The following is a 21,595-nucleotide window of genomic DNA, read 5'->3' as shown; positions in this document are numbered from 1 at the left end:
GTTTAAATACAGTTATTTACGGGAGATCCGTAGCATATATTGAAGACACAGTACTGCTATCTGTAGGAGTTTAAATGCATGCATGTACACTGTACAGAATATACAGTGTATAATATTACTTATAAGTAATAAGCAAATAAAAATGCATGATAAATCCACAGCAGAGGATACCAGCAAGAGAAAGCGTGATATGTAGGGAAAGAAGAATTGTAACTTAAATTTCTGTGTCAAATATCACCCTCATTGCAAGAGAGCGTTAACTTGCCACCTTCCACGTTCCCTCAAAGATACCATCAATTTTCTGTACTGTGCTAAGATTTTGCCTGGGTCAGTCTGAGACAGAGTGAGATTGCAAAGTCTGAGATTGGAAATAACTTCCTGCAAAGGGAATTGCAACATCAGGACAAAGCACTGCAGCCTGGCATGCCAGTATGGGTCAGTCAGACCAGGTCCTGTGTAGCACTGAGGAGCAGATTGTCAGTCCTATGTAGCATTGTTTAGCTTTTGTCTTTCATTTTTAAGCACATTGCAAAACAAGACAGTACCTTCTTCCTTCCTTGTTTTGAAATTAGTAACCATAGTTTCCAAGGGAAGACCTGTCTTGCTGAAGTAACCAGCAGCCTCGTTCTTACCTTTTTTTTCTGGCTACGTAGGAGTGCTTTTCCCTCTCAGGTCAGACAATTGGGTCAGGTACATTCTAGACATTCAGTGGAAGTCCAGTTCTAGACATCGTGACATTTTGATCCCCCTTGAGTTCTAATTGGGCAAATGTTCAGGTTTTGCTTTTTTTTTTTTTTTTTTTTTTTTTTTTTGCTTTCTTTGGAGTTTTTGGAGATAGTATTTTACAGTCAGATGTGAATGTATGTTTACAAGTTGCTGAAAAGTTACCGCAAATAGCTGCTTGTCTTTCATTTTGCTTGCATTTAATGACTGACACTGAAGGACTCTTCATGTGTATGTAGTATGGAACCAACTTCTATATAAACACAGGATTGTACTGTCTTCTATACTTATTAGAGTAATACACAGCAATAGCACTTAACTTCATCAGAAAGGATGTTGTTAGTTCTTAAGAATCTGGCTAACGTTATCAGTAATGGATTGGTAAATAAAGCCAGGATAAATTCATTTTCATGCAAAAGGGAAGAAAAAAAAAGTAGATTCTGTATCATCTAAATTTGAAGTAGTGAACAGTTTATCTGTGAGCTCTTGCCTGCACCATGGCACACATTGACTGCTTAGTGTAAATCTGGAGATTAAATCAAAGAAACATTTCTATAATTTTATGCACTGCATAGCATGTGCAAGACAACCAGAGGATTAGACCAGGCCAGTGTGGGTTCAAAAATGGCAAGTCTCCTTCTATGACTGAGTGCCCAGCCTGGTAGATGAGGAAAAGGCCAGCATAGTCTACCTATACTTCAGCAAAGCCTTTGACGCTGTATTTCACAGTATTTTGGAGAAGCTGGCTGCCTTTGGCTTGAACGGGTATAATCTTTGCTGGATAGGGAATAGACTGAGGGGCTGGGTTAAATCCAGCTGATCATGGGTGATGTACCCCAGGGGCTGTTACTTGGGCCTACCCTATTTAATATCTTTATTGATGACCTGGATGAGGGAATTGAGTGTACCCTCAGTAAGTTTACAGATGACACCAAGTTGGGAGGAAGTGTCGATCTGCCTGGGGGCAGCAAGACCCTATGGAGAGGGATCTGGACAGGCTGGATTGCTGGGCTGAGGCCAATGGTGTGAAGTTCAACAAGAACAAAGTGCTGGGTCTTGCAGTTTGGCCACAAAAACCGCAGGCAGTGCTACAGGCTTGGGGCAGAGTGGCTGAAGGACTCCCAGAGGAAAAAGCTCTGGGGGAGTTGGTCAAGGCTCAGCTGAACATAAGTCAGCAGTGTGCCCAGGTGGCCAAGAAGACCAATGGCATCCTGGCATGTATCAGAAATAATACAGCCAGCAGGAGCAGGGAGGTGATCATTCACTTTTACTTAGCACTGGTGAGCCTGCAGCTTGACTATTGTGTTCAGGTTTGGAGCCCTCACTACAGAAATGATATTGAGGCCCCGAAGCATGTCCAGAGAAGGGCAGCAAAGCTGGTGAGGGATCTGGAGGACGAGACTTAGAAGAAGCAGCTGAGGAAAATGGAATTTTTTAGTCTGGAGAAGAGGAGAGGCTCAGGAGATACCTTATCGCTCTCTACATCTCTCCGAAAGGAGATTGTAGCAAGGTCAGCCTCTTCTCCTGCATAACTAGCACCAGGACTAGAAGGAATGGCCTCATGTTGTGCCAGGGGAAGTTCAAATTGGATATTAGGAAGAATTTATTCTCCAAAAGAGCAGTTAGGTACTGGAATGGGCTGCCTGGGGAGGTGGTTGTGTCAGTGTCCCTGGAGGTGTTCAAGAAAAGCTTAGATAATATACTAAGGAATACAGTTCATTGGGGAAATATTGGTGGTGGACGACCACCATATTGGAAATTGGAAATACTGGTAGATGTAGATGACTGTACTAGATGGTATAGGAGGTCTTTTCCACCTTGATGATTTTATGATATAGTTCATTTGGTTGTAGAATTAATCTTCAAGGAGGAAAGAAAAAGGTAATCTGATTAAAATATTTGCTAAGTGTTCCAACCGTTGTCTTTCTGGTGCATCTCTTCAATTCACTAAAAATAAAAGGAAGAAGGAAGTGTTTTCAGTTGACAGTTTCTTTGAGTATTAAATTTTACTTGGGATTTTGCCATTTTGACTTATCAGATATTTTTCCTTAGCATCTTACCATCTACATTTTAATGTTTGCTGTATCTATTTTACTATATACTTGTAAATAACTTTTGGAAAGACAACTAACAAATATTGTAGGTGTGAGTTGTCAGTGGAGGGCTGTATATTGATAGTGAAGTTTGGATAGGCAAACGTTTGATTCACATCTGTTTTGGTATCTGCTGCATATCTTCTCCCTCAGTGTTTGAAAAGTGTGCAGACTCAGAGTTTAGGTATAGCTGTAAGCTGTACAAGGCATAGATTTACTTTAGCTCAGTTAAAAAAAATTACGTTTTAAGAGACAAGATCTACAGTTCCCCAGAGTTCAGGGGGTTTTGAGTTTTCTTGTTTTTCATCAGGGTAATTTTTTGTGCCATTTGGAAGGTTTTCCAACCATACTTTAAGCTCACTGTATTAAAACAAGATAAAAAGACATAATTCTGTCAGTGCTGTAATACTGTTTTATTTTAGTGATTGCTATTTCAACACAGTGTTCGCAGAGTGACAAGTGGTTTTTCCTTGAACGCAAAGATGAATAATGACACATACTTCAGCAGATACATACACTTCCAAAGAACCTATTACTTAGTGGGAAAGCCTATCAGAAACAGGTTGCATTAGGTACCTTGGTTTGGTCTCCCAAGCAGGGGAGGCTGAGAGACCTCATGGCAGCTGCAACTCTTCAATGGGAGCAGAGGGGCAGCACTGATCTCTGCTAGCTGGTTACAATGAAAGAACCAGAGGGAATGGCATGGAGCTGTGTCAGGAGAGGGGCAGGTGGGGTTAGGGGAAGGATCTGCACCAGAGGGTGGTGGGCATGGCCCCAAGCTGGTGGTGCTCAGGGAGTGCTTGGGCAATGTTCTTACATTTTGGCTTTTGGTTTTGGGTGATGCTGTGTGGAATCAGAAGTTGGACTAATAGGACAAGGGAAAATGGCTTTAACCGGGAAGAGGGGAGATTTAGGTTAGATATTAGGAAGACAGTTTTTAATCGTAGGATGCTGAGGTGCTGGAACAAACTCCCCAAAGATGTTGTGGATGCCTCATCTCTGGAGGCAGTCAGGGCCAGGCTGGATGGAGCTCTGGGCAGCCATGGCAGGGGATTGGAACTGGATGGGCTTTAAGGTCTCCTCCTTAAGCCTTTCAGTGATTCTATGACTCCGTGGTCCTTATGTGCCCCTTCCAACTCAGGATGCTCAATGATTCTGTTATCCACATATTCTGTAGCTACTTTTGCATGCTTGGATAATTGGCAGTTTGAGATAACAAGTGGATAGCTTTTTGTATCCACTGAAATGTCTCACAGCAAAAATGTCAATGCATCCACAGCCCTCTGAGTTGTGAGTCAGGCCCATGGTTAAGAAACCAATCCTTTCACTTCTTGCTTTGGTTTATAAAGTTCTGCTATTGTGCTCCCACTGCAAACAAACTGCACTATGGAAGGATTTTCCTAAAGTCTCCTTTTACTCCTTATATCATAAGTGTATCCTCTTATCATTTTACCTTGAAGTATTTTTTCATGCATTTCTAGAGAAGAAAGAAAATACTTTTTCCTGATGAGTACAAAACGTTTATGTGGTTTTTTTTTCCCTTTATCTTTTTTTTTTTTCCTTCTTCACATTTTTGACGTAGTACGATCATGATTTTTTTTGTAATAGAAAAATAAAAACCAAAAAACTTACCTTCTAATTTGGTACAAAGTGCATTTTGTACTGCTACTTAATATATTCCCGAAGCAGGCATGCACTGCAATCCCAGAATTCATCCTCCCCAACCCTGCAGCTGAGTTATTACAGAGGCTTCTGTTAGTTAAATGTTAATTCTTTATATATGCAGAGTTGGGGAACAGGGAACACATAGCTCAAGTAAAAAAGTTGTGGTCTGGAAAGCCAGCTAATCTTTTGGATGGTTCTTCCCTTGTGCAATGTCCTTGAGCTACATCCTCTTGTACGTAGATTTCTTAAGGAGTAGCTGATATTCTTGGGCTACCTCAAGGGAAAAAAGGTCTTTGAGTATGAATAAATTTTTCTATAGATCCACTGATATTCTGGTATCAGCATGGAGCATCTTTATGGATATGCATTATCCTATTGTGTCAGACTGAAATTAGAATTCTCTTTTTTCCTGATTTTTTTTTTCCCCTTGAGTTAGCTCATTTGTATGGAAGAAATTAATAACTTTCACTATAGTTTTTCTACCTTTCTCTGAAAATACCTTTGTTAACTAAGCATCCTTTTTTGATATAACTTTCTTCTTTCTTTGTAATACTTTTTATAAATACTAAGAATTAGAATAGGAATTTTTAAACTGGAACTTTTTATCCTTTTTGGCTTCCTCCCTCTATTCTTTTCATATCTTGATGCAGTTGCCATCCCCATCACTCTTGCGGTGTCACTCTCCAGTGATCCCACTGTATTAATCCTGGAATTGCCTCTTCAAGGTAAATTAGATCATCTTTAAGGTTCAGAGAATGATTGCAGGATTTTATTACTGGGCAAGCCACTGACCTGATATTATTTCCTCAAAGAGAATATCCTGGGCTTAGTTTCCAGTATGCATACTTGTTCTTCATGATTTCAGTACATCTGGCTGAAGTCAGTATTTTACTCTTTCCTTCAATTTCTTTTCTGTCATACACCTCTGGCAAATTAGATTTAGCACTGTCCACCCTATTCCCCTTAGAATTTTAGTTAGCTTGTTGCTAAATACCCAGTGCAGTGCAATTGTATGTATTTGATTTCTACGTCATTATTTGTCTGAACCGAAGTACTCTGATTACATTAATTTTTGTAAAGCACTGTTATGTATCTGCAAACAAAACTACACTATGGGTCAAATCTGTTTGGTTACGATTATAAAATAGATATACTTTTGGCTGCAGACTCTGAGTATGATCCGTGTTTCACAGTCATTTTGTACCCATACACAGGGCAGGTGAATAAGGTAAATACACGTGATTATTTTTGTGCCTTTGGGCATAATCTAGACATATCGTAACATTTTGCAGGTGGTAGGGAAGCTGGAACTTGATGATCCATGAGGCTCCTTGCAACCCAAGCCATTCTCTGATTCTGTGATTTTGTGCCTCATGTTCTTGATGATGACAAAACCATAAAAAGCTACTCCAAGACCACAGCTAGAAGTTCTTGCAACATGTGGAGAATTGGACAAGTGATAGCTAAGTAGTCATCTCTAGCTTCATACCATGTGTCCTCTGGATTAAGTGACCTTCTTGGTGGGATGGGGACATGGGCAGATGGAGGCCAGGTGCCCTCCTACAGGCAAGTGGGGATTGTTCTGCTTTGTGTAGCTTGAAGGAGATCTGCTCTGAGCCACCTGTCAAGGACATTGTGAACTAGGGATTCCTTGTCTCACTTTTCCCTCTTGCTTTACTCAGTCTTGTCCATATGAACATCAGCAATAAGTCACCTGTGCGAGGAGTATGCAAGAAAGAGCCCAGTAAGGAACAATAAAAAGTGTGTGACCAAGAGATACCTGGCAGGGCATCTTCAGTCCTGTTTAAAAGAGATGGTTATTCCAGTGAGGAGAATGTAGTGCCATGGAAGTCCACCCACCAACCTTCTGTCTTAGGGAAAGCTTTTTGCTGGAGAAAGGGAGAAATGCCTTAGATGAGTCCCCTCCAAATAAGAAGGGAAAAATTGTAAATATGGAGAGACCATATGGTGTAATTTGATGCTATACAGAACAAATGAGGCTTCATCCAAAGTGATGGAGTTAATTTTGGATGTGACTTGCTTCGAGTTTTGCTTATTAACATATTGCTAAACTAACATTTTACTTGATCATTGATTTTATACCTGGCACTGCAGATGCAGGTACCTAAACCAGATGTCATTTCTTGCTGTCAGGTTTCCAGGAATTCAAGACAGTTTCTGCTTAGTGCTCCAATTTATAATATTCATAGCTTAGTGTGTGAGAAATACCGATGGTCAAGTACCTGCTTTGATTTTATTTATTCAGAACTATACTGATCCTCTGAAAAAGAACTTCAGGAGTAGATACTTCTGTCAGTACCAGAGCCTCCCAGATCTTAGGCCAAATTCTTCTTTACACAAAACCAGGTTCTGAAATTAGCTATTCTTTTTTTCTGCAAGGTTGAGCAGCTTCCGTTAGTATTCATATACAAGCCTTTGCTCTGCTTAGCAATTTTTTCAAGACTTGTGGGTGGGTGGTGATGGAAAATTGTATGTTTTGTGCTTCTGATACTGCTGTGGATAGTGACAGGATGAAAACCAGCATTGCATAGACTGTGACATAAAGACAGAGCTAGTGATATCTTTTCAGATCTGGAAAAATATTCCTATTCTGGCAGGTTTCTCTTAATACCTAATGAGCAAAGAAGAGAACAAAAGAGTAGCAGAGGAGTAATGAAAATGGATAGTTATACAAAGTGATCTTTTATTTGTTTATTTACTTATTTTCCTCAGAGCATTTCTGTGCTGAAGCCTTTAGAAGAAAGTACTTACAGATGTTTGATTTCTTACAGGTCCTCAGATTTTGGGACATTATACACAAAGTTGAATCTACAGCCTGGGATTGCCACTGTTATTGACAATTTCTACATTTGTCCCACCAACAAAAAAAAGGTATGTGGCAAAGAATGGTGTTTTATATTGCAGAGGAAACTGCAACTATGTATTTGAAATGTTTTATCGGCTTTAAAATATAGGGGAATGTTTTTCACCAAGTAGCTGGTCACCCTAATTTTATCTGTGATGTATCAGACTGGAATATTTCCTATTGTTGAATAATATACAAGGGGAAAAATGGCATGAAAACTTTTGTGGCCACTAACTTCTGGGGATCGCTTTTCCATAGTGGTTTCCACAGAAAGGAAAAAACAAATGCTGTAGGTTTTCAAACATCCACACAAATGTCGGGTCAAGCATACAACCTCTTCATTCTTTTTATATGATTTCAAAGTCCTTTTGGATGTTCCTGATTATTAAGTATAGGAATGGGACAGTCTGTCATTTGGAATGATGTTTATCCTCTACAAAACCTTAATTAAAAAATAACAAACACCTCTCCTTCAAGCTCTTTCTTAAAAAATGTTCCCACATCATTACTGAACCAAGAAGCTTTTCATGGCTCTTTAAAAGATTAAGTGGACTTTATAAGTGAGAATGAAATCGACCCATTGAGTATATTTACAATGGATGCTATATAAGAACCAACAAGAAGAGTGATTATGAGGAAAAAAACAGTAACAACAACCCTTCTATGTCTGCAAAATTTAAACTGCAAGAATAGTGAAATACATTGTGAATAACACAAACGCAGTGGGTCTTTTGTGAAGTAAGAATTTTCTCTTGATAGGGGCCTTTTAACTACAGTGTAATACAGAAGAATTGATTTCATGCAGAGGCCAGTGATTGGAAGGACAGTGCTAGTTGTGATTATCTGTCTATTCTGCTTAATGAAAAATCAGTGGAATTTGGTGAGGCTGCCTGGATGATTAAGTACATATTTCATTTCTCTTGCAATTGTGACTGTTTTGTGTGTGTGTGTGTGTGTGTGTGTGTGTGAGACCAAGCTATACTATGCCTAGGTAACATATTTTTAATCTGCTTCAAAGTTAGAAATTATTTCTTGGAGTGGAACTACCACCAAACACGTGAAGATTCTGCGCAGTGTTTGTCTCAAAGCTAAGATTTACTGTTTATTTCAAGTCCAAAAAGAATTTTTAAAAATCTTTACCCATTTCAGTTTCTGGATTGAAAACTAAAAGGTTGAGAGCTCAGTGGGAAAGTTTTCCTATCTCACCCAGGTAGAGCATAAAAGCATGTACAGTGTGCCAGTGACTGTGTGATTGTGCCAGTTGTCTGGCAAAATAAACAGTGTTAAGATCACTGCTGAATTTCAAGCCTGAAGGACTCACTGAGGTTTACAAAAAAAATCTCTTAACACTATCTTAGAAAAATGTGTTTTCTACACAAGTCAACTTGAAGACCTTAGAGATATAAATTCAGTTTAGTGAACTAATATTATATTGCAATCCACTTCTTAAAGAGTCTTTTTTTTGGTAGTTATTAAATATGCTATTTTTATGTTGAGTTTTGCTTCTCAGTAGATGGTGTTCAGTAGTATGCAAAGAACAAAAGCAGAAGATCAAAGGATTTCTAGGATCTGCAAGTTATTCCAGAAGGAGATATGTGTATACATGTAAATGTACATATATACCCATGTACATGGTTGTAATAAAGCTGAAAGGATTTGGATCAAACAATGTAGCTGGCATCTTCAAGCTGGTCTTGGAGGGGTTGGGGTCACGCATAGCAAGTAAGTGGGAAATCTCTATGTCACAAGAACTTTGTCATTGGACGCAAACACTACCAGCTGATTTCACAAAAGTCATTTAGAAAGATGGAAAAAATTTCTCCCTTACCTATGTTCTCCAGCGCAGTTGCGTTAGGACAGAAGAAAACATTTGACCTGAGCAGAAGTCTCAGAATTTGACTCTATCCTGATATTACTAGACTTCAGGTTGCTGTGGTGTGAGTTTTCTTCAACCAGCACACGTTTTGAAATATGCCGAAAGTGGGAGCTGTGGTGGAGTGCTGACTGTGCTTCCTGGCACTGAGCATGCACTTTAAATTTAAAGCATAAGTAGTCCCATGCTATCACTTAGTTTTTATGGACTGGGAATGTGCATGAAAGCAAAGATAAAAGCCATTGACGGGGATTTTTTGAATACTTTGGATATTAAATGTTATTCTGTGCTTCCATTTTGTTTACATGTTGTAGACCTCATATGTGGAAGAACTGATACTGCAAACATCATGCTCCGCATTTGTACCTCATTGTCATCAGATCTTTAATCTCATCTGATTTTCACTCTGTAGAGTTTAGGTGTTTTGTCAGCCCTTCTCCTTCTGTAGTCCGTAGAGAAACTTGGGTCCCTCTTGGCAGTTTATCCTATTAAGGTCATAGTTTATTGCACTTACGAAAGTAAGACTGAATGGTCTTGTATGTGACTTCGTTACTCTAGTGGGTGTTCAGTGAGTTCAGCGAGTTCACACAGAGATTTTTTTTTTTAATGGAATTAAATTAAATATTTACAAGAAGGCTCCAGTCTAGTTCTTAGGTTAGCTTTATTTCTTCAGGTTTATCACTGCCTGTATACCAGCTTTAGGAGTGCATTAGAGTTTCACTCAATGTGCTTGCAGTATTTGAGGTAGAATTACACCATAAAGACCAATGAACTTACAAGTGATCTTGATACAGAAAATGTGAAATTGTACTGAAAATTTTTGAACCCTATGAATTGCTCATTTGTACTTTTTTAAGATGAGTCAGAAAAAAAGATTTGATACTTCTTATCTTCCCTGTGCCATTTGTCAAGCGGTTAAAATTCCACAGAATCATAATGGTGTTTATGATTAAATGCATTTGCAAGTGCAGAGGTTAGAACCAGATAGTGCTCCATGGAAAAGGGATTGTATTCAAACAAAACACAGTAAAGCATTTTCAGCATAAGCTATAGGAATGCAGGGGACTTTCAAGTAGCAGGTAGAAGGGAGGAAATCAATTTATAAAGCCCACTGAATCCATCAGAAGTGTCATGTTTGTTTTTCTCCATTACTCTTCTACGAGTGAGTTGCGATGTCCATAGGTCTGCCAGAAGAATCGGTATGAAATTATATCAAGATCATGTCTACAGAATCTTTTGTACATAGAGTTCTCTCTGTCTGGGTCTTGTTCTGTCTGAATGCACCAGAATTCTGATGTAATAATTGTGTTGCTGTAGTTGTCATAGGACTGACTCTAGGAAAGCCAGTTTTGACAAGAAATGATGACAAAGCTCTGAGAATAGAGCTTTAGAGGGCTTTGTGTTGCACTGAATAGCCTTTCTAATGAAATCATGGTGTGAAGGTGTGAGCTGGGCTGTTCTGGGTGTGATTGAAAACTGAACTGTTGTCAGGAAGTAGCACAAAGAGGAGACATTCACTCCTACCTGCAAAAGACCATGTAGGCTCACTCCGAATTGCTATGAGACACTAACTGAAAGTTTACGCTTCCTGAGTATATATTATTATTTGCTTTATGTTCCAGTTGCTTTTAGCATGGTAGAAATCTGCAACCAGAGCCAGAGAAACTATTAATCATGTTGTTCTTAAATGATGCTGGAAAGTTGTAGGGTAATGAGTATGAGATCTCCTATGCGGCCTTTGACAGTAAATTCTGAATTTGAAATTCTTTTTCATTGATCAGTGACATAAAGTAGTCAGTCTATGCAGTCCTTGAAGTGCTGTGCATTGATAAGGGATATTCTTGTACCTGAAACAACAGAGTTTATATAATTATCTTGTTTGCAATAATTACTCTGTGCTGATTGCATCAAGTAGTGCAGACATTCTAGGATGTACCACAGTGAGAATATAATTGGATCTGTATCTTCTGTTTTCCGAACCAGCATTATAACTGTGGTTGTGAAGAGATGCACACAATTCATGGAATAGGAAGTTACACTTTTCATAATGTCAATCTGGAGTCAGCTAAACAAAGTAAATTCTTTTCATAGAAGACAAAAATTAGAAGATTCACGTACACTGAGCTAAATTCATACCAAAACGTAACATTTTTCTAAGTCATATATGCTGCTTGGAGTAGAAGTTACATATTTATTTTAATTCAGTATGAAATTGATGGGGAGGAGCTAAATGAAAATGCTTTTCCCACATTCAGTACATATTTTAATTTTCATTGATGCATATGCATTTGATGCATCTGTTGTTTTGGATATACACTTTTTTGGAAAGTAGCAGATAAGCAGTGTATATTCAAGATTTTCATATTAACAGAAAATAAATGTTTATTGTGTCTGTGTTACTAGATAAATGGGTTGAACAATTACATTCTGATCTGTTGCAATAACCAATAGCTGCATGATTTTCCAAAGTAAGGAGCAAGATGGCAATTGTGTCCTTTTCTTGACAAACCTTGCAGAATACATAAAATAGTAATGAGAGTATAAGTTATCCTGACAATATTTTGTGTCTTGATTCTTTAAAAATTGTATACATTACATGTGATAGCAAAATGGTATTTTCCACTGCTGTAAGTGTTCAAGAAGCATCTGGGTTGAGCAACGTTTGTAGTCATTAACCGGTAAATGTGTTTTGTCCTTTCAGAGCAAAACAGTTGGTAGTGGAAGGTACCAAAAAGCAGCATGGTTGCGTTTACTTGTAAGGAATGATTGTACTCAGGTATCGTTTTCCTTAGAGAGAATGCCAGTGTGTCTAGAAGCATACAGTACAGAATTATCTTACACTTTTTATAAAAGTTGTCTCAGCTAAGAAAGAATGTCTTTCAATAACCTGAGTAGTTTCTTCAGGAAGGTTTCACTTTGAAATTGCAGGATGGCCACTAAGATGACCAGAGGGCTGGAGCACCTCTTCGATGAGGAGAGGTTGAGGGAACTGGGATTGTTTAGCTTGGAGAAGAGAACATTTCAGGGAGACCTCATTGTGGCCTTCCAGTACTTGAAGGGGGCATATAAACAGGAGAGGGAACAGCTGTTTACCAGTGTGGATAGTGATAGGACAAGGGGGAATGGTTTTGGGGTTTGAGACGGGGGAGGTTTAGGTTGGATATTATGAGGAAGTTTTTCACACAGAGGGTGGTGACACACTGGAACAGGTTGCCCAAGGAGGTTGTGGATGCCCCATCCTTGGAAGCATTCAAGGTCAGGCTGGATGTGGCTCTGGGCAGCCTGGTTTGGTGGTTGGTGACCCTGCACATAGCAGGGGGATTGAAACCAGGTGATCATTGTGGTCCTTTTCAACCCAGGCCATTCTATGATTATATGATGATTATGTTCTTTCCTTATAGAGAGTATCACCATTCCGTTTTATTCTAATAGTGCACTACCAAAGTACTGATGTAACCTGACTACTTAAGTTTGCTTCAGACTTCCATCCAGGGCTATCCACTCATCCTCAGTTTTTCCAGATGCTTCCAGAAGTATGCCCGGTATTCCAAAATATATCCCACCCTTATATATTTTAAATATATATATATTTTGCTGCTAAGTGCCTTCCTGGGAGAGGTAGTCCTGTGCAGAAATTCCAGGTTTCTTCATACACAGCTGATGAGCAATTGCCAAATTGATGTCCACTCCAGGAGAGTATTATAAGGAAGTGGAATTACAAAGGCTAAAGAAGTTGAGCTGTTAGTTATCTGTACCATCCACAACAGAGTACCACTGAAACCAAGCGGTTTCATACAGTCAGAAGATTTCATGGTTGCATAAATGTCTGTTGAAAAAAATCTAATAAATCTAAAAAATCGAATAAAGATTTGAGAAGCTGAAAGTGAAGCAACTGCAGATGAAGAGCATAGATGGAACATAAATTGGAATCTGGCTATTAGAAAAGTACTTGGGCTAAGTGCTGGCTGAATGGAGGTTAGAACTACAACTTCCTCTGTCTGACTGATTCCTGCTGTGTTTGAGAAACCCTGGCTTTTTCAGACTTTGTGTATAAGCAGGACAGGACTGAATCAGAAATATATATAATTAGCAGGATTTTTGCATTCTAGCTCCTCAAAACATCTCTAATAATTCACAGGTAGTAGCAGTATCACAGTATTCAAATATGCTATCTCTTTTAATCAATTGCTTTTGAATATAATATTCTATATAATGTGTTGGAGAAAAATAGTTTTGTTTTGGTTTCTATAAAGAGATTTAGGCACTTTCTTTGCACTTCACCCTGATCTTCTACATATGGAGCTTGACAGGAATCCCATCTCTTGTTGAATAGATGCATTGTCTTTGAGTACTTTTTTGCATGCACTTCTAAAACACTGACTCATGCAGTTTGAGGCTGCCTTTAACTTCTGTTCATTTCAGTTTTGCTCTCTTTAACCTCTAAAGTTTTTACAGTTCAGCACCTGTAGACCATGGTATAAGGCTGCAGTTTGTTTAAAAAAAAAACAAAAACAGAAACAAACAAGAACCCAACATAAGCAAAACCAAAACATCTGAATAACAGTGCAAGTTTTAGTCTGTAGGTTTGCCATTGCATATGCTCAGTAACGTAGAGGGTATGTGGGCTAAATGGGTGAAAACTTGAACAGACATTATTATTATTATTATTATTATATTATATTATTGTATCCTATTATTGTACGTGATACTTACTGTAGAGATCTCAATGTAAGCTTTTGAAGTAACCTCCTGCGTTGATTTTCTGGCCAAATATGTAACTTCTGCATTATCTTCTGCTCAGGTATAGTTATTTTAAGGAAAAATAGTCCTGTCTTTACCACATACTTATTATAGATTCTTTTGTTCTGTTTTTATGAATTTCCTTTCTAAAACTCATTTATCACAAATGCAGACCAACAACTACAGAAAAATCCTAATACTAAATTAAGTTTACTGTAGTGAAGCTAAATATAAAAAGACTATTTTGTGGAAGTAAAACATACAGAAATTTATGTGAAAATGGAAAATACTTTTGAACAAGTGTTAAGATGCCATTGTACATATTATTCAGCACTTCATAGGTATCCATTTATCTCCCAGTAGTTTTGGGAAGAGAAGGCAGCCAAGCATCATATTTTCAGAAAGGAGAAAGTCTAGACTGAAAAACATGGTGCTTTACACCAGAGGGTTTTTAAGGTCTGGGATTTTGATATGAAATATCTAGAAAGGGGACAAATTTCACAAAATTTAGAGCGGGATGTCATTTTTATCATAAATGTAGAGTCTTGAGTCTTTTATTTAGGCCCAAATCTAAATCTGAGGCATATGCCAGAAGAAAGTCTAATATGTGATGGTAGGTACAATGGGAAGGTGTCTGATTTTTTTTTTTTAATTTTTTTTTTTTGTATTTGTATTCCTTTGTCTGATCTGTCTATGAACTCACTGGTGTTCAAGGACTTCTTAATTATTTCTTCGCGTGAGATGAGAAATGGGCAGTAAAGCACATTGAGTTCACCAACCGAAATTGTCTGTGACAGTTCTGTAGAGCTTTTCTCTGGCACACAGGCAGACTTTTTTGCATCCTAGCAAGAACTACAGCTGCAGTCTTCTACTCATTGGCTATGAGGATCTCTCAACATTGTTTTTGAAGGCTGTACATTACTGTGAGAATGGTAGATTTTTTCAGCAGTATAGAGGTTGAAGACTTAAGGAGGCAAATTTTATAAGTAATGACCCAAAGATAAGGTCTTCATGTGAGAGTGACATCTGCCATTGATAAAAGAATGGGGCACTGGGCAACTTAATCTAGTGTCTTGATCTAATGCTTGCAACCCTACCCATGTCAGGGGGGTTGGAACTAGGTAATCTTTGATATTCCTTCCAACCCAAGACATTCTGTGGTTCTAACAAGAAATAGTAGGTTAGTATAATCAGCTGTATGGAAACTTAGCAAAAGTAAAGAAAAGAGAGACAAATTGTAAAGAGGGGAATGATAAAGGGTTAGTAACAAGCATCTTACAGTACATAATCAGTAATTGGCTGCTTCGTGTGCTAGAATGAAGTGGATGCAGTTGTGTCTACAAAACAGTCAGATTTCTGCTAAAGCCAGCATGCATGAGATAAGGTCTGTCTTTAATGAATTTAGACTATTTGTATCTATACCAATTATCCTCTGTGTTGAGATTACTTTCATGCAATTATTTACTGATATACAACACGCCCTGAGGTATATGTATCAAGGTTTCTGTGTTACTGAAGAGAAGAAATTGAAACTTTTCATCTTAACTCAGCCTAAGCACAGCAATAACTAACTACCAGGAGAATCTTAAGGAGATAACATGAAAACTGCTACACGGTATTTGAAGAAAGATGAGTAATACTCTTCAGGAGATCTGCAAGGACAATGTGCAGTAGGCATATTCCCCAGACATCCTCAAAGTAATGATGTAACAGATTTGAAAGATATTCATAATGCTTGCTGAGGGATCTTCTGCAGCTCCTGGGGACCTGTGCGTTTCCTCCTCATTTCCCCGATGATGGAGCAGCAGTATAAGTCCCAGCTTCCATATTTCATGCTGTTTTAGCTTTTCCAGTCTGCTTCTCTTTGCTGCAACTGCTCAAATTCCTTCCAGTCACGCTGACCACACAAACTCCTTTTGCTCTCCTGGAAGCAGAGATGGAGCAGGTCTATTTTTCTTCTGGAGTTGGCACACAAGCACAGTGGAAATGTATGGGGTTTAAATTGCTGGTAGCATGCTCATCCCATACTGCAGGGCTGGAAGAGCCCTTACCCTACTGAGAATCCTTCTGGTTGTTGCTGCCCATCCTTACTAGCAGTAAAACTGCTGCCTGCACTGCTCAGCTGCTGCAGTTTCACTGCCATGACACAAACATTTGTAAAACTGAAAGGACTCCTAAACTAACCCTCACAGCTGTATTCCAGTGATTTTGTTTATTCCAACCTCTAAAGCAATGCTTTCTGACACTCACTAGAAGGGATGAATATAACTGCTTTCTTACTTGCATCTAATTCTGGAATTATCCTCAATTCTTGGGTGCCTCAGCACTCTGCAGCTGCAGAGTTCTGAAAAGGGAGGGCGAGTGTGACAAATACATTGTAGTCATGTCCTTCTCATGCAGCCTGTACCATTTATTTGAATAAAATCATCAAAAATTCATGCAAACATAAAACAGGATTTTTCTTCATTTCCCACTGTGTGCTTCTGTCAGGCAGAGAAAGATTCTTACTCATGGAAAGTGCAATCTCATGTGTGCCAGCTCTGAGGCCCTCTGACAGTGGTCTCTTTCACAGTCTTGTGGTAGAGACATGTTTTTTCTATCTGTGAGAGCAATGCACCAGGTTGCTGTAGTCTCTCTATACCTGCAGATTACTGCCAAATAGTGGATCCCTCATAATTCCTGATTTGCTATCATTATCCATCTGCTGATTCATTTATTTATTTTTGAAGCGGAATCCTCTGCAAACACCTTTTGTCACGTGTCTGATTGGTATTTCTCCATCCATTTTTTTTCATTATGTTTTTTTTTTTAGCAGCCTTTCTGTCCATCCATCTCTCAATCTCTTTCCAACTTTTTTAGTGTTTTTTTTTTTCTACTTTCTTCGATTTGTAAGCATTACTCTTTTTTATAACTTGCAAGTAGTTTCTGAATGTAATTAAACATTTTTCTTTCACCCTTATAATTACTGAAGAAAAATATCACTGAGAAAAATGTGATAGTTTACATTTCTATTTAGGATTGTTATTTTGTTGGGTTATTAATAAAAACTTCTGTATAACTTTATTTATTTAATGATAAAAATTACTCTAACTGACAAATCTCTAACTGTAATTCACAAAATGAATCTCCTGAACAGCAATACTGGGATGATTCAATCAGGGACCTGTTAGCCAGGAGACCTGACTTCAATTTCTATGACCTTGAGTAATCCTCAAGCACTCTGATGCCTGGCTTCCCATTGCCTTGAACATTGTAATATCATTTGCCCTGTGGAAAAAGCATTTTGCCATGCTACAATTTGACAGTCTACGTTGAGGTCAGATAACAAGGTTTTGCAAAAAGTGTGGAACAAGTCTGCATTTGTTTCCTTATTTATAAATGTCGGACCGTAATACTAAACTGCAGAGTGTTTGTGATTATATATGATAATACATTGTAAGTAATATATAATAGCATGTAATTATAGCATATAATATATAAATTACATTGTATCATACAATGCATAATACATGTATACATGTATTGTGCATGTATATATATATGTAATGTGTAGTGTATATAATAATAAATGCTGAGTATTTTTAGGATATCATTCTGAGAGGAATGGATATTTATTTATAAGGTATTTGTTGAGTTGTATTCCTGCAGGACTGAACAGCATTTTAAGATTTGCAGCATGGTGAAAATAATTGTTATAAATAAGTTCCTATGTTTTTTCAAGATTGCTTAACATTTATCAAGTATGGCTGTTTCAAGTCATAGGTAATAATTTGAGTATGATGGCAGCATTTCTGCTCTCACATAAATGTGGAATTTAAATTACTTGCCCTGAGCAGAACAGGATTAATTTCTGCTCTGATTGTTGGAGCTACAATTTATGGGTTTACAATCCTATTCTCAGTCCTCTAAACAATATTACTGCTCCAGGCATCAAAATAGCATTTAGTTTCAACTTGAAAATGCGCTCTTTCTTTTCTGGAATACTCTAAGTGTCTGCAAGGAGATCTTGTGGAAAGGTCTGGCAAGAGTAGTGCCTCTGGTAGTTCTGAGGGATTGTGCAGTGTTTAGCTTTTAAAGGTTGGTGCCAAAAACTGGTGACTACTGGTAATATAAAGAGCTCTGCTTTCAAGGTAACTATGGCTACAGGAGTTGGACTGGCATCAGTGGGAGTAAGCAAACATCCCATGTCCATTTAAGATATTAAATGCAGTGGAGTTGGTCATCTTTAATGCTAATATATGTCCTGTTTATTTAATTCCGTCATACCTGTGAACGATTTTTTTTTCTGCATTGCAGCATCTTATAGGATTTTCTGTGCTTAAGTACTTTTGCAGTTTGGTTGTGATGCAGTGCAGGCGAGCATAAATCAGGGTGTTTTTGGCTTATGGTTTGAGTCTGTCCATGAGAATAATAGCGTCTTGTGCTTTCTCCAGGCTCCAGCAAAGACAACACTTCTTGTACGTGCTGTAGCTGAAGGTTAGAGAGGTGCTTTTCTGCTCTGCATTGGAGCAGGAGGTCTGGCGCCCTAGTGCTCACCATAGCCCTAGTACATGGGGTTTCTGCTGTGCTTTAGGACTGAAACACAGAAAGGCTCTTTGGAAACTCTCCCTCAATGTAGAGCACTGCAAGGCCCAGACATAACTTTTTGCTTGATATAGACAGATTAAGTCTATAAAGCTTCTTTTTCTGGAATAAAATGCTGTTCCGTAAGTCGTAATGTTCCATTCTAATATTGTTTGGTATATTGTAAGACCACATTAGATCCACTTGTGAGTTGTAGTCTGCCATAAGATCTCAAAATCTTATGTGCTTGCAGATGATTTTGCGTCTCCTGTTAATAGTTCTGGAAATTCTGAAGGGGTTATATGATTTCCATTTTACAGTTGTGGAAACAGGAAGTTGCAAATGATTTGCCTGGGAAATAAATGAGAGAAATTTAATAATATGCTGTGTGTTTAAGCCAGCTTCAAGTACAGAGCTACCTTTCTGCCCCTCACCAAAATAAGAGAGCAGGCTGCCCTGTGGGGTGGTGGAGTTACTGTTCCAAAAAGCATTCAAGAGAAGTGTAGATGTGATACCGAGAAACATGATTTAGTGGGCATGATGATTGGACTGGATGATCTTAGAGATCTTTTTCAACCTTCTATGACTCTTCATGTGCTTTAACTCATTCACCATGTAAAACGTGGCTTGATTAGGATAAGGTCAGGAATGTTTTTCAATCCTATGAGGAATTCTGAAAAAATTATATCCTAACTTAAAGACGAAAATAAACTTAGAAAAGATGCGGTGGATCTAACATAAGGAAAAATAGTTGTGATGAAATGGGAAATTTTGGTTAATCTATGACTCTCTTAAATTTAGTGTTTAAAAAATATCCTGATATTTACTTATAAAAATAATAAATGCTCCAAATAAAAGTCAATATTTGAACTAGGAAGTTTATCAAAATCAAAACGTGTTCTGGAAAACAGGCTTTGCCACTTCAGAATTCCATGACCAAAATTTTATTTACTTATGTATTTATTGAATGTGCCCTGGCATTTTGTTTTTCTTATTTGTTAAAGTGCCAGAATCTTACAGATTTTTTTTCTCTGACATCTGGATATCTGGTACCTTGCTTACCAATTATGACTGAGTTTATCTCAAAGCATTAATGTATTCTGTTTTACTTACGTATTTTTCATCCCCATTGGGTTCCTTGATTCATTTTTTTTTAAGTGAAGACATTAGGAGGCAAAGTCATCAGGCTGATACTCATAGACTGCATGAGACACTGCCAGATTTGTCTTTTTTTTTTTTTTCTGCATTAAAAAATCTGTAATTTTGGTAATTATGAGTTATCTTCTTTGCACATGCTGATAGCACATTGGGTTGGGTTTTTCCCCCTCTTCTCTTTGCCCTCTCTGACTAGTGAAGCTAATGCACCTTGTCAGAGGCTGAGTCTGACACTTTGCCATTCCTTAACACAACTGTGTTGTCTGCCACTGCATTTAAGTCATGTTCACAAATGTAAGCTAAGTATCAACCAGTTAAAACCCAGAGAGAGGCAAAATCTCTAAATGCTCATGATAGCAAATAAATGTTACTGAAAGTCACTGTGTGGTATGCTGACAGAACCCAAGAGTCTCCCTGTCTGCCTTCCTTGCTGATTAGTTTATAAGCTTCAGCCAACAAAATTATCCACAGAGAACACTGTGATTGTAAAGTGGCAGTGATGTCTAGTGTGGCAGAGGCTATGGGCTGTTATCTGAAATCTCAAAAAAGGGTTATTCCTAAAGCTGTAGCAATTTTTATCAAATCAAAAGGTGAAAGAATGACATAAGTACACACAATAATTTTTAAATCTCTGTTTTAATCCAATAAATATTTGTTGATGGCTGGAGAGTAGAACACTATTGTGCTTCTTCCCTGAAGGATTTTAGTTTTCAACTTATTTTGGTTCTCAAGGAATGGTAAGAATCAAGATGAAACCTCCCATGTAGGGCTTGCCCAGCTCTGTTGTACTATATTATATGGTAATCAAGCATACTTCAGATTGATGACCTTTCATCTAGGACTGTTGTTTAACAGCACACAGTGCTGCAATCTTGGCTTTTGTGTGTTTTAAGTATTGATTTTCCACATAGAGAGAACTGCAGTAATAACCTGGGGAGGTCTGGCAGCACAGTGACCTGGTTTACTATTATTCCTTACAGCTCTAGGCAAAGCTGTCAGTTCCCGACAGTTGGGGGCTGCAACCAGATCTTTCTCCAGCCTTCCTTTCCAGCTTCTTTCCATTTAATTTCATTTCTTCTCTTCCCAGCTTTCTTCTTTTCTTCTTTTCCCAGTATCCCAGGAGCAGCAGTGTTCATCTCAGCCTGGATCACTGGGCAGCTTTGCACTGCTAATGCCAGAGCACTAGAAGCTGAGTGAGCAATATTGCAAATCAAATGCAATTGGTGGTTCTAAGACTGTCACCTGTTGCTTCTGTAATCCTTTCTATGCGTATACTTGATTTACTTTGGAAATGGATTCTCTCACGTGACTGAGGTTACTTACCTACTATTTCAGAGTACAGCGTATATCAGTATTTATTCATCACATGTAATGGTGGGTATGCAATATTTATAGAGTCTTTCCCTTAGGATTAATGCTGGGAATAGTGGAGACACAGCCAATTGTCACAGCTGCTGCTTATCAAAGCCAGCTCGGTTACCATACCTTGGCTGGAGTAATCTAGATCCACACTGTAAATGTATTACCCAGTAAATACAATGCATTTGATACCTATTTGAAAAGACTTCACTCATTTCAAAAGTCTCAGGAGACAAAATCAGTTACTTCTGTGCCTGAATTAAAAGAGAAGTCATTCGTTGTCTGAAGGAACAGGACAGCATGCATTTCACTGTATTGTGGCTGGCAACTGACAGCCTTGAAAAATATGTTCTTGTCTTCACGGGAGCATAAAAATCAACTTTGTGTGTCTCAGGAGGTATTAAAGCAACATCTAATGAGTCAAGTTGCAATCAAGCTAGCCTTAATAGTGAATGAGCAAGAAACATATTCAAAATTTTGGCAACTGCCATTTTACTTTTGTCTTAATGACAGAAAATCCACTGAGATTTCTCACAAGTTTTCTTGAGCTGTATAATA

At 38.2% G+C, this 21,595-nt stretch overlaps 1 protein-coding gene across 1 annotated transcript in view; it reads left to right on the top strand.

Annotated features, from left to right (window-relative positions):
* Window positions 1–21,595, top strand: part of SORCS2 (sortilin related VPS10 domain containing receptor 2) — a 510,780-nt gene that overhangs the window by 301,656 nt on the left and 187,529 nt on the right. Inside the window, exon 4 of the mRNA XM_042811760.1 lies at window positions 7,274–7,373. Within this exon, the coding sequence (XP_042667694.1) occupies window positions 7,274–7,373 (100 nt within the window). The remainder of the gene's footprint in view (window positions 1–7,273; window positions 7,374–21,595) is intronic.

The sequence above is a fragment of the Centrocercus urophasianus genome, unplaced genomic scaffold (assembly GCF_019232065.1).
Source record: "Centrocercus urophasianus isolate 14NV4802_14NV808 unplaced genomic scaffold, USGS_Curo_1.0 seq_13, whole genome shotgun sequence".
Lineage (NCBI taxonomy): Eukaryota > Metazoa > Chordata > Aves > Galliformes > Phasianidae > Centrocercus > Centrocercus urophasianus.
This window is presented reverse-complemented; position numbering and strand designations above follow the sequence as displayed.